Here is a 13726-nt window from a genome sequence, read left to right as displayed (position 1 = left end):
TGCACTGGCCTTTTTAAAGCCAATATCAAGACATCACGTGCAGCTCATTAAAATCATCCCGTACCCCTTGGCGAATCACTGACAGTCAAAACGGCTGTTCAACAGCTGTGCTATGAAGTGACCATTGAAGGTTCAAGTGACCATGCGTGACCATTTTGTCTGACAGTGAGGACACTATTGTCCACAAATAAGTTCACACATTTACTACACGCAGTGTTATTGTTGATATTTAAAGGTTTCAAAGGTGGTAAGTTTCTTTTGCGTTTCAGTATATCTTAACCTAACTTTGTACACATATTAGTTAGGTGCTGACCTGGTGCCTTTTGCCACTTTGAGATTTTAAAGAAAATTTATTTTTCTGCTTTCCATGGAGACAAGTTGGACTTAGTGCATTTTATTAGGTGGGGCTCTATACCACTTTCCACACTGACTATATATGTTCATCGGAAATAAACTCTGGCAACAACAGATTCCTGAAGAACAGTCGTACAGTTCAATATCGAAATGTTGGAAAGCTGTTTACGAGAACAATCAGCTAGGAACATAGTAAAAGAGCATCTAGCATTTGTCCACTCCACAACTAAGCAACTGTTTTTCCTGTCTGTGTACTAGTCTTTCAAACTATTGACAGTGTGAGAATGTATGGATAATTCAAGAGAAAATGATTAAGTTGTAATGTCACTTGAGTCCAATTCTATGATTAATGACTATGTGTGTGTGTGTGTGAGGAGGTGGGGATTTGATGAATGAATACTTAAACCCTGTTGAACACATCTATTGAAATATTCAACATATCTTGATCCAATACCATACAAGTATATTGTTTGACCAAGTCTTTCTAAATAAATTCAAGTCTGAAATCTGAGAAAAGTAATTGTAGTTTTACTTTTCATGCCTCACTTAAAACTCATATTTTTTCTAGTTTCCTGTTTAAACATGAGATACCTTCAACGTTGCTGTGCCTCTTTAGCACATATAAACTATATAGTTTGTGGTTCTATTATGCATGTTCTAACCATATTGATATAGACTAGTTGAGTTCAGGTTCCCTGGAACCTCTAGTTTTTCTTTTGTAGTTTTGTATTTTGATGCTTGCTCTTTACCTTTATATGATTTTTTTTAGTCCCCTACCGGTATACACCGGAGGGGACTATAGGTTTGCACGCCGTCCCTCCGTCCGTCAGTCCGTCCGTCAGTCTGTCAGTCTGTCAGTCCGTCACGCAAAGAACAGTTTTCCGGACTTTTTTTCTGAACACTTAATGCTAATGATTTCAAACTTGGCACATGGTTTCCTCATGATAAGTTACAGATCGAGTTCGAACTTCACGACGTTTCGATCATTTTTAACAAAGTTATGGCACTTTGAACTTTGGGAATTCTGATAATTCTGATGCCCCTTAACTCAGTGCCATTTTAAGTTTTAATTTCCCTTTAACAAAAGATTTTCTCTGCAATAATAGGGCCGATTAGGATCAAATTTTCACCGTAGGGGGGGCTCGGTCTGTAGAATATTTTAATGGTAATTATGACGTCACAGGTCACGTGGTTCGGCCGCCATATTGTTTTTCGTGAAAACACGAAAACCCCTTTTTCTCTGCAACGGCTGAACAGATCGAGGCCAAACTTTGCAGGCAGAATCGCATACCCATTGCGAACAAAAAAGTCAGCGAGCATGACGTCATGCATCACATGGTTTCAGAGTTATGACGTTTTTAAGCATGAACCTTTAAAACCGAGCTCCTCCCTCATTTTTGATCCAATCGAGGGGAAACTTCACAGATCTGTTGAGCATGTCAGTCTACTAAAATGTCCTTTTGGAATTTGCGATAGGGCACGTGGTTTGGCAGATATCGTTAATTAAACGAAAATATTTTTAAAAATGGATATCTCTTGAATCGCTAGTACCTCAGACCGTGAGTTGGTAATTATATAATTCACACAGTGCAATACGTGCAGGCCGCTCCACGGAGCGACCTTGCGGGCTTATCAACGAGGCGAGGCGTGACACACGTGTGTCTCAGCATACCTCAGATCAAGTTTGAAAACCAGCATCAACCGTGCATAAATTTGCATATTCGATCATTTTTGACAAAGTTATGGCACTTTGAACTTTGGTAGGGGACATGTATTGCAGCGCAATACTCAGAATGCTTGTTTTTTTTATTGATGACCCCAATACCGAGCTACTTTTAAAATCTTTATTCATTTCGGGTTATTTGTAATACAGGAAGCTGTGGTTTCAGAGTGGTAGTAGGGGAGGGGTTTGGGAGGACCAAGGGGGAAAGTTCAAAAATGAAGGGGATGAGGCAAAAAATGGATATTACAAAAAGGCAAAAATGATATGTATTAATTATCTTATAAACAACAATGTAATGGTCGAGTTTGTTGTGCAATCAAATGAAGAGCATTAAATGTCGAGGTAATGAAACATTCATATGTAAGTTCATGAATTGTAACAATTTTATTGTTTTTACAGTTTAAAAAGTCAAGTCACAGGAGGCACAGCGGAGACAAATGATCACCAGAGGCATCAGGTAGGCGACTTTAACCATCTGGCTAAGGGTGAGAACATGTGTGTGCAATCCTAGGCCTGTGGTTTATTACTCACCACAAAGGTTCATGTACATGTGTGTGCCATCCTAGGCCTATGGTTTATTACTCACCACAACGGTTCATGTACATGTGTGTGCCATCCTAGGCCTGTGGTTTATTACTCCCCATAAAGGTTCATGTACATGTGTGTGCCATCCTAGGCCTGTGGTTTATTACTCCCCATAAAGGTTCATGTACATATGTGTGCAATCCTAGGCCTGTGGTTTATTTCTCACCACACAATTTCATGTACATATGTGTGCAATCCTAGGCCTGTAGTTTATTTCTCACCACACAATTTCATGTACATATGTGTGCCATCCTAGGCCTGTGGTTTATTACTCCCCATAAAGGTTCATGTACATATGTGTGCCATCCTAGGCCTGTGGTTTATTACTCCCCATAAAGGTTCATGTACATATGTGTGCCATCCTAGGCCTGTGGTTTATTACTCCCCATAAAGGTTCATGTACATCTGTGTGCAATCCTAGGCCTGTGGTTTATTACTCCCCACATTAGCGTTACCGTAATACACGTGTTAAATGGGGAAAAAATGTCATAGTTGGGATTGCTCATCAGATTGTAACAGCACATGCTGTTTTTGACTTTGCACTTATTTTCAAGATAAAGTAAATCACGCTCGTACAGAGTGCAATGCCCTATGTTCACTTGACTGCATCAATTTGGTTAAATTAATTAATATTCTCGACAGGTTCTGTGAATCATGTTTGACTCGCCTTCACATATATTATATAATATGGACCATGGCACCTGCCCGTGCTAACCGTGGTACCTGCCCGTGTGACCCGTGGCACCTGCCCTTGTGACCCGTGGCACCTGCCCGTGCTAACCGTGGCACCTGCCCGTGCGAACCGTGGCACCTGCCCGTGCTAACCGTGGCACCTGCCCGTGCTAACCGTGGCACCTGCCCTTGCATTTTTGCTTTTGTACTTTCGTCTGTCTTCCTTTTCTGGCGGCCGCGTCCGGCTCTGTGTTTAAAAAAGCTCAGCATGCAGGCAAAGCTCAACATTAACCAATAAGAAATTCATGATACTAAACGATACATTTTAAACATATAAATACAACATGCAAATACAGTTTGTTTAATTACACCGTGTTAAGATATGACCTGGGCTGACAGGTTGGCCTTGAGCTACGCACACCTTCAAGCTGTCGAGCTGTCTAAGCTGTCTAGGGAGGATGGGAGACAGTGGACTGGGAGGAGGGGGATGGGGAGAAAAGGGGAGTCCTTCTGTATCCATCCTGTCCACCCCATTCCGCCACATTGTTTGTTCAAGTCCCCCTCTATGTTTAGCTCACCTGAAACGAAGTTCAGGGAACCTTATGCGATGGCACGGTCGTCAGTCAGTCAGTCCGTCAGTCTGTCCGTAAACACGTGAAACTTCTTCTCCGAAACCGCTAAAAGGATTGCGACCAAATTAGGCACAAATGATACTTGTTGTGTTGTGACTAAAGTTTGTTCACGGCATTAAAAAAAATCGGGGTCTAAGGGGGTTTACCAGGGTCAAAGTGGATCCAGTTTTGACCCCCCCAAAATAGGAATTTGCTTTTTCCTGTGAAACTACAACCACAATTTCGATGAAACTTGACAACAACCTTAATCACCCGTGCTGTACCGAAGTTTGTTCATGGCACTAAGAAAATCGAAGTCTAAGGGGGTCTACGGGGGGTCAAAGTGGTTGCAGGTTTGACCCCCCCAAAATAGGAATTTGCTTTTTTATCAGAAACTACACACGCAATTTCAATGAAACTTCACCGCAACCTTCACCACCTGTGATGTACCAATGTTTTTTCAAGGCATTATAAAAAGTGGGGTCTGAGGAGGTTGACGGTGTTGGGGGAGGGAGGGGGTTGTGCCCCCCAAAATAGGTATTTTTTTTGGTTTCTTTTTTAAAGTCTTATGATTATGTCAGTATGATTCTACATGCTTCCCTGTCTTCTAGCAACCATTGAAATTGGTTTAAAATGATGCCATTCGTCTGTATTAGTTATAACATGAGAACAGATTTAAACATTTGTTTACATCATGAGTGTTTGTAACATTGTATTTTGTTATATTGATGCTGTAGTATTAATCTATGATTAGAATGATGCTGATTGGAATGAAAATATGGAGAAATAGAGTTTAAAGCAGAATGAGGAAATGGCGTGAGAGTTTCCATCCATGACATTCATGGATTTGGCATTTTCAATTTTGACATTAACATCATATAAATACGACCCACGTTACTTCTGTCTGGGTCAGCTGAAGTAAGTGCAAGTGCAGGATAGTACACAGGGAAACGAAACAGAAACAAATACAGCCCCAATGATCACAAAGAAGAAACGGCACTCAGTATTGAGCATACCTCCCGCAGGTGAACAGTTTACGTTTTGTATCCCAGAGTAGACCAGAAAATCACAATACAGAATCGCATTTCATCAAAATCATCCGTCCACAACTTCCTGAGATGTCCTGCTATATATCGTTTTTGGCCCTATCTGCCAATGGTGAAGAATCCCTCAAAACATTATAGTAGCCGGATCCGGATCTTCACCAAAATTTAATCGATTCTTCCTTGTCACATACACTACATCTCTGCCAAATTTCGTCTGAATTCGTCCACAAATTTTTGATATCTTGTTCACAAACAGACAGACAGCGATGAAAATATAACCTCCACCCACCTTTGGTGGCGGAGGTAAATATCAGCAGATATACCATCAGGTAAATATCAGCAGACAAATGGGAGAACGATAAAAGAACGCTAGGATTCAAAAGAGAGCTACACAGACTCATGGATCGATAAGGAAGGCTCATTGGAATGGCTAATAAGAGGTCAAATTAATTGGGATGGAGAACGAGTCATAAATGCTCAAGACCAAGAGTACTGCACTAATGGATTTCAAAAGATGGCGAGACTGAGCCAGATGGACAAATACAGGTTTTATGGGGTAGAAACAAAAAGTACCAGTCACCTCCTTTCGGGATGTAAAAAAAACCTCACATCAGAACAGTTGTACACAAAAAGACATGTCAGGGTCTGTAGAGTAATCCACCGGCACATCTGTAAACATTAGGAGACCAAACAATGCAGTCCCAAAGCAATCATGGAAACAAACCAAATCTGATCCTTGAAAATGAACACAGCGCTCACGCATGACAACATGATAACATCAAGTGTGGACATTGCAGGAGGAGCATTGCGTCCGGATATCATGCTCAAACATAAAAATGTAAAGACAGCATTGTTGATTGAGGTTTCGGTTCCCAATGACTTTGGACGAAATGCTTCAAAAACCAAGAAATGCTCAAATACCGGGATCTGAAACGTGAGGTCAAGAGGCCCTGGAAATTGAAGAAACAATGCTGAGCTACGTTTGCTTCCTCAACCAAATTACAGGTTAGTCCAACCTGGAGGTGAAGTGGCTCTGTTAGCTTCCTCAACCACATTACAGGGCTATCCCACCTGGAGGTGAAGTGGCTCTGATAGATTCCTCAACCACATTACAGGGCTAGTCCCACCTGGAGGTGAAATGGCTCTGATAGATTCCTCAACCACATTCCAGGGCTATCCCACCTGGAGGTGAAATGGCTCTGATAGATTCCTCAACCACATTACAGGTTAGTCCAACCTGGAGGTGAAGTGGCTGTGATGGCTTCCTGAACCACATTACAGGTTAGTCCAACCTGGAGGTGAAGTGGCTCTGATAGCGTCCTCAACTCCATTACAGGTTAGTCCATCTTGGAGGTGAAGTGGCTCTGATAGCTTCCTCAACCACATTACAGGTTAGTCCAACCTGGAGGTGAAGTGGCTCTGATAGCTTCCTCTACCACATTGCAGGTTAGTCCAACCTGGAGGTGAAGTGGCTGCGATGGCTTCCTGAACCACATTACAGGTTAGTCCAACCTGGAGGTGAAGTGGCTGTGATGGCTTCCTCAACCACATTACAGGTTAGTCCAAGCTGGAGGTGAAGTGGCTGTGATGGCTTCCTCAACCACATTACAGGTTAGTCCAACCTGTAGGTGAAGTGGCTGTGATGGCTTCCTCAACCACATTACAGGTTAGTCCAACCTGGAGGTGAAGTGGCTCTGATAGCTTCCTCAACCACATTACAGGTTAGTCCAACCTGGAGGTGAAGTGGCTGTGGTGGCTTCCTGAACCACATTACAGGTTAGTCCAACCTGGAGGTGAAGTGAAGTGGCTGTGATGGCTTCCTGAACCACATTACAGGTTAGTCCAACCTGGAGGTGAAGTGGCTCTGATAGCTTCCTCAACCACATTACAGGTTAGTCCAACCTGGAGGTGAAGTGGCTGTGATGGCTTCCTCAACCACATTACAGGTTAGTCCAACCTGGAGGTGAAGTGGCTCTGATAGCTTCCTCAACCACATTACAGGTTAGTCCAACCTGGAGGTGAAGTGGCTGTGGTGGCTTCCTGAACCACATTACAGGTTAGTCCAACCTGGAGGTGAAGTGAAGTGGCTGTGATGGCTTCCTGAACCACATTACAGGTTAGTCCAACCTGGAGGTGAAGTGGCTCTGATAGCTTCCTCAACCACATTACAGGTTAGTCCAACCTGGAGGTGAAGTGGCTCTGATAGCTTCCTCAACCACATTACAGGTTAGTCCAACCTGGAGGTGAAGTGGCTGTGGTGGCTTCCTGAACCACATTACAGGTTAGTCCAACCTGGAGGTGAAGTGAAGTGGCTGTGATGGCTTCCTGAACCACATTACAGGTTAGTCCAACCTGGAGGTGAAGTGGCTCTGATAGCTTCCTCAACCACATTACAGGTTAGTCCAACCTGGAGGTGAAGTGGCTGTGATGGCTTCCTGAACCACATTACAGGTTAGTCCAACCTGGAGGTGAAGTGGCTCTGATAGCTTCCTCAACCACATTACAGGTTAGTCCAACCTGGAGGTGAAGTGGCTCTGATGGCTTCCTGAACCATATTACAGGTTAGTCCAACCTGGAGGTGAAGTGGCTCTGATAGCTTCCTCAACCACATTACAGGTTAGTCCAACCTGGAGGTGAAGTGGCTGTGATGGCTTCCTCAACCACATTACAGGTTAGTCCAACCTGGAGGTGAAGTGGCTGTGATGGCTTCCTCAACCACATTCCAGGTTAGTCCAACCTGGAGGTGAAGTGGCTCTGATAGCTTCCTCAACCACATTACAGGTTAGTCCAACCTGGAGGTGAAGTGGCTGTGATGGCTTCCTGAACCACATTACAGGTTAGTCCAACCTGGAGGTGAAGTGGCTGTGATGGCTTCCTGAACCACATTACAGGTTAGTCCAACCTGGAGGTGAAGTGGCTCTGATAGCGTCCTCAACTCCATTACAGGTTAGTCCACCTTGGAGGTGAAGTGGCTCTGATAGCTTCCTCCACCACATTACAAGTTAGTCCAACCTGGAGGTGAAGTGCCTGTGATGGCTTCCTGAACCACATCACAGGTTAGTCCAACCTGGAGGTGAAGTGGCTGTGATGGCTTCCTGAACCACATTACAGGTTAGTCCAACCTGGAGGTGAAGTGGCTGTGATGGCTTCCTCAACCACATTACAGGTTAGTCCAAGCTGGAGGTGAAGTGGCTGTGATGGCTTCCTCAACCACATTACAGGTTAGTCCAACCTGGAGGTGAAGTGGCTGTGATGGCTTCCTCAACCACATTACAGGTTAGTCCAACCTGGAGGTGAAGTGGCTCTGATAGCTTCCTCAACCACATTACAGGTTAGTCCAACCTGGAGGTGAAGTGGCTGTGATGGCTTCCTGAACCATATTACAGGTTAGTCCAACCTGGAGGTGAAGTGGCTCTGATAGCTTCCTCAACCACATTACAGGTTAGTCCAACCTGGAGGTGAAGTGGCTGTGATGGCTTCCTCAACCACATTACAGGTTAGTCCAACCTGGAGGTGAAGTGGCTGTGATGGCTTCCTCAACCACATTACAGGTTAGTCCAACCTGGAGGTGAAGTGGCTCTGATAGCTTCCTCAACCACATTGCAGGTTAGTCCAACCTGGAGGTGAAGTGGCTGTGATGGCTTCCTGAACCACATTACAGGTTAGTCCAACCTGGAGGTGAAGTGGCTGTGATGGCTTCCTGAACCACATTACAGGTTAGTCCAACCTGGAGGTGAAGTGGCTCTGATAGCATCCTCAACTCCATTACAGGTTAGTCCACCTTGGAGGTGAAGTGGCTCTGATAGCTTCCTCCACCACATTACAAGTTAGTCCAACCTGGAGGTGAAGTGCCTGTGATGGCTCCCTCAACCACATTACAGGTTAGTCCAACCTGGAGGTGAAGTGGCTGTGATGGCTTCCTCAACCACATTACAGGTTAGTCCAACCTGGAGGTGAAGTGGCTGTGATGGCTTCCTCAACCACATTACAGGTTAGTCCAACCTGGAGGTGAAGTGGCTGTGATGGCTTCCTCAACCACATTACAGGTTAGTCCAACCTGGAGGTGAAGTGGCTCTGATAGCTTCCTCAACCACATTACAGGTTAGTCCAACCTGGAGGTGAAGTGGCTGTGATGGCTTCCTGAACCACATTACAGGTTAGTCCAACCTGGAGGTGAAGTGGCTGTGATGGCTTCCTGAACCACATTACAGGTTAGTCCAACCTGGAGGTGAAGTGGCTCTGATAGCATCCTCAACTCCATTACAGGTTAGTCCACCTTGGAGGTGAAGTGGCTCTGATAGCTTCCTCCACCACATTACAAGTTAGTCCAACCTGGAGGTGAAGTGGCTGTGATGGCTTCCTGAACCACATTACAGGTTAGTCCAACCTGGAGGTGAAGTGGCTGTGATGGCTTCCTGAACCACATTACAGGTTAGTCCAACCTGGAGGTGAAGTGGCTGTGATGGCTTCCTCAACCACATTACAGGTTAGTCCAAGCTGGAGGTGAAGTGGCTGTGATGGCTTCCTCAACCACATTACAGGTTAGTCCAACCTGGAGGTGAAGTGGCTGTGATGGCTTCCTCAACCACATTACAGGTTAGTCCAACCTGGAGGTGAAGTGGCTCTGATAGCTTCCTCAACCACATTACAGGTTAGTCCAACCTGGAGGTGAAGTGGCTGTGGTGGCTTCCTGAACCACATTACAGGTTAGTCCAACCTGGAGGTGAAGTGGCTGTGATGGCTTCCTGAACCACATTACAGGTTAGTCCAACCTGGAGGTGAAGTGGTTCTGATAGCTTCCTAAACCACATTAGAGGTTAGTCCAACCTGGAGGTGAAGTGGCTGTGATGGCTTCCTGAACCACATTACAGGTTAGTCCAACCTGGAGGTGAAGTGGCTGTGATGGCTTCCTGAACCACATTACAGGTTAGTCCAACCTGGAGGTGAAGTGGCTCTGATAGCTTCCTCAACCACATTACAGGTTAGTCCAACCTGGAGGTGAAGTGGCTGTGATGGCTTCCTGAACCACATTACAGGTTAGTCCAACCTGGAGGTGAAGTGGTTCTGATAGCTTCCTAAACCACATTAGAGGTTAGTCCAACCTGGAGGTGAAGTGGCTCTGATAGCTTCCTCAACCACATTACAGGTTAGTCCAACCTGGAGGTGAAGTGGCTGTGATGGCTTCCTGAACCACATTACAGGTTAGTCCAACCTGGAGGTGAAGTGGCTGTGATGGCTTCCTGAACCACATTACAGGTTAGTCCAACCTGGAGGTGAAGTGGCTCTGATAGCGTCCTCAACTCCATTACAGGTTAGTCCACCTTGGAGGTGAAGTGGCTCTGATAGCTTCCTCCACCACATTACAAGTTAGTCCAACCTGGAGGTGAAGTGCCTGTGATGGCTTCCTGAACCACATCACAGGTTAGTCCAACCTGGAGGTGAAGTGGCTGTGATGGCTTCCTGAACCACATTACAGGTTAGTCCAACCTGGAGGTGAAGTGGCTGTGATGGCTTCCTCAACCACATTACAGGTTAGTCCAAGCTGGAGGTGAAGTGGCTGTGATGGCTTCCTCAACCACATTACAGGTTAGTCCAACCTGGAGGTGAAGTGGCTGTGATGGCTTCCTCAACCACATTACAGGTTAGTCCAACCTGGAGGTGAAGTGGCTCTGATAGCTTCCTCAACCACATTACAGGTTAGTCCAACCTGGAGGTGAAGTGGCTGTGATGGCTTCCTGAACCATATTACAGGTTAGTCCAACCTGGAGGTGAAGTGGCTCTGATAGCTTCCTCAACCACATTACAGGTTAGTCCAACCTGGAGGTGAAGTGGCTGTGATGGCTTCCTCAACCACATTACAGGTTAGTCCAACCTGGAGGTGAAGTGGCTGTGATGGCTTCCTCAACCACATTACAGGTTAGTCCAACCTGGAGGTGAAGTGGCTCTGATAGCTTCCTCAACCACATTGCAGGTTAGTCCAACCTGGAGGTGAAGTGGCTGTGATGGCTTCCTGAACCACATTACAGGTTAGTCCAACCTGGAGGTGAAGTGGCTGTGATGGCTTCCTGAACCACATTACAGGTTAGTCCAACCTGGAGGTGAAGTGGCTCTGATAGCATCCTCAACTCCATTACAGGTTAGTCCACCTTGGAGGTGAAGTGGCTCTGATAGCTTCCTCCACCACATTACAAGTTAGTCCAACCTGGAGGTGAAGTGCCTGTGATGGCTCCCTCAACCACATTACAGGTTAGTCCAACCTGGAGGTGAAGTGGCTGTGATGGCTTCCTCAACCACATTACAGGTTAGTCCAACCTGGAGGTGAAGTGGCTGTGATGGCTTCCTCAACCACATTACAGGTTAGTCCAACCTGGAGGTGAAGTGGCTGTGATGGCTTCCTCAACCACATTACAGGTTAGTCCAACCTGGAGGTGAAGTGGCTCTGATAGCTTCCTCAACCACATTACAGGTTAGTCCAACCTGGAGGTGAAGTGGCTGTGATGGCTTCCTGAACCACATTACAGGTTAGTCCAACCTGGAGGTGAAGTGGCTGTGATGGCTTCCTGAACCACATTACAGGTTAGTCCAACCTGGAGGTGAAGTGGCTCTGATAGCATCCTCAACTCCATTACAGGTTAGTCCACCTTGGAGGTGAAGTGGCTCTGATAGCTTCCTCCACCACATTACAAGTTAGTCCAACCTGGAGGTGAAGTGGCTGTGATGGCTTCCTGAACCACATTACAGGTTAGTCCAACCTGGAGGTGAAGTGGCTGTGATGGCTTCCTGAACCACATTACAGGTTAGTCCAACCTGGAGGTGAAGTGGCTGTGATGGCTTCCTCAACCACATTACAGGTTAGTCCAAGCTGGAGGTGAAGTGGCTGTGATGGCTTCCTCAACCACATTACAGGTTAGTCCAACCTGGAGGTGAAGTGGCTGTGATGGCTTCCTCAACCACATTACAGGTTAGTCCAACCTGGAGGTGAAGTGGCTCTGATAGCTTCCTCAACCACATTACAGGTTAGTCCAACCTGGAGGTGAAGTGGCTGTGGTGGCTTCCTGAACCACATTACAGGTTAGTCCAACCTGGAGGTGAAGTGGCTGTGATGGCTTCCTGAACCACATTACAGGTTAGTCCAACCTGGAGGTGAAGTGGTTCTGATAGCTTCCTAAACCACATTAGAGGTTAGTCCAACCTGGAGGTGAAGTGGCTGTGATGGCTTCCTGAACCACATTACAGGTTCGGCCAACCTGGAGGTGAAGTGGTTCTGATAGCTTCCTAAACCACATTAGAGGTTAGTCCAACCTGGAGGTGAAGTGGCTGTGGGTGTGAATTCAATGATGCCATCATGTCGAGAAGCCTTCATCATTAAGTTGATCCAATTCGATCATTCTTCACTCTTCTTTATTGCGCTGTTGATGCATTCCGAATGAAGATGGACCACTACGATCGCCAAAAGCATATTATCAGTCTCAAGCTCCCCTAAATATCCAAAATCGAGCAGCACCTTGCATCCATCCATCAAGGGTCCAACATGTCAATGCAATCTTCGAGACGTTATTGTGAGTGCTCTTGCCTCATGGTGTTTGGGTCATTTGGTTCCACAGACACTTAATGCACAGTGCGATGACGCCTTTTCGTTACAGGTAAAATATTTGTCGATTTAAATGAACACTCACCAATGCTGGGAAAACATTGAGGCCGTTAATCAGAACCAGTGCATTAAATTATGAACAAACTGTTTACTGCAGCACGCACTCCCACTGACAACATGGCCTTACATTACATTACTGACAACATGGCCTTACATTACATTACTTACAACATGGCCTTACATTACATTACTTACAACATGGCATTACATTACATTACTTACAACATGGCCTTACATTACATTACTTACAACATGGCCTTACATTACATTACTGACAACATGGCCTTACATTACATTACTCACAACATGGCCTTACATTACATTACTTACAACATGGCTTTACATTACATTACTTACAACATGGCCTTACATTACATTACTTACAACATGGCCTTACATTACATTACTGACAACATGGCCTTACATTACATTACTTACAACATGGCCTTACATTACATTACTTACAACATGGCCTTACATTACATTACTTACAACATGGCCTTACATTACATTACTTACAACATGGCCTTACATTACATTACTCACAACATGGCCTTACATTACATTACTTACAACATGGCTTTACATTACATTACTTACAACATGGCCTTACATTACATTACTTACAACATGGCCTTACATTACATTACTTACAACATGGCCTTACATTACATTACTGACAACATGGCCTTACATTACATTACTTACAACATGGCCTTACATTACATTACTTACAACATGGCCTTACATTACATTACTTACAACATGGCCTTACATTACATTACTTACAACATGGCCTTACATTACATTACTGACAACATGGCCTTACATTACATTACTCACAACATGGCCTTACATTACATTACTTACAACATGGCTTTACATTACATTACTTACAACATGGCCTTACATTACATTACTTACAACATGGCCTTACATTACATTACTGACAACATGGCCTTACATTACATTACTCACAACATGGCCTTACATTACATTACTTACAACATGGCTTTACATTACATTACTTACAACATGGCCTTACATTACATTACTTACAACATGGCCTTACATTACATTACTT

General features: G+C 44.9%; 1 protein-coding gene across 1 annotated transcript in view; it reads left to right on the top strand.

Moving 5' to 3' along the window:
- LOC144893353 (ankyrin-2-like) overlaps window positions 1–13726 on the top strand; it is a 144800-nt gene that overhangs the window by 35835 nt on the left and 95239 nt on the right. Inside the window, exon 6 of the mRNA XM_078783910.1 lies at window positions 2477–2534. Coding sequence (XP_078640036.1) covers window positions 2477–2534 — 58 coding nt within the window. The remainder of the gene's footprint in view (window positions 1–2476; window positions 2535–13726) is intronic.

This window comes from Myxine glutinosa, chromosome 8 (genome assembly GCF_964187855.1).
Source record: "Myxine glutinosa chromosome 8, kmMyxGlut1.1, whole genome shotgun sequence".
Classification (NCBI taxonomy): Eukaryota; Metazoa; Chordata; class Myxini; order Myxiniformes; family Myxinidae; genus Myxine; species Myxine glutinosa.
Note: the sequence above shows the minus strand (reverse complement) of the source record. Positions and strands in the feature narration are given on the sequence as shown.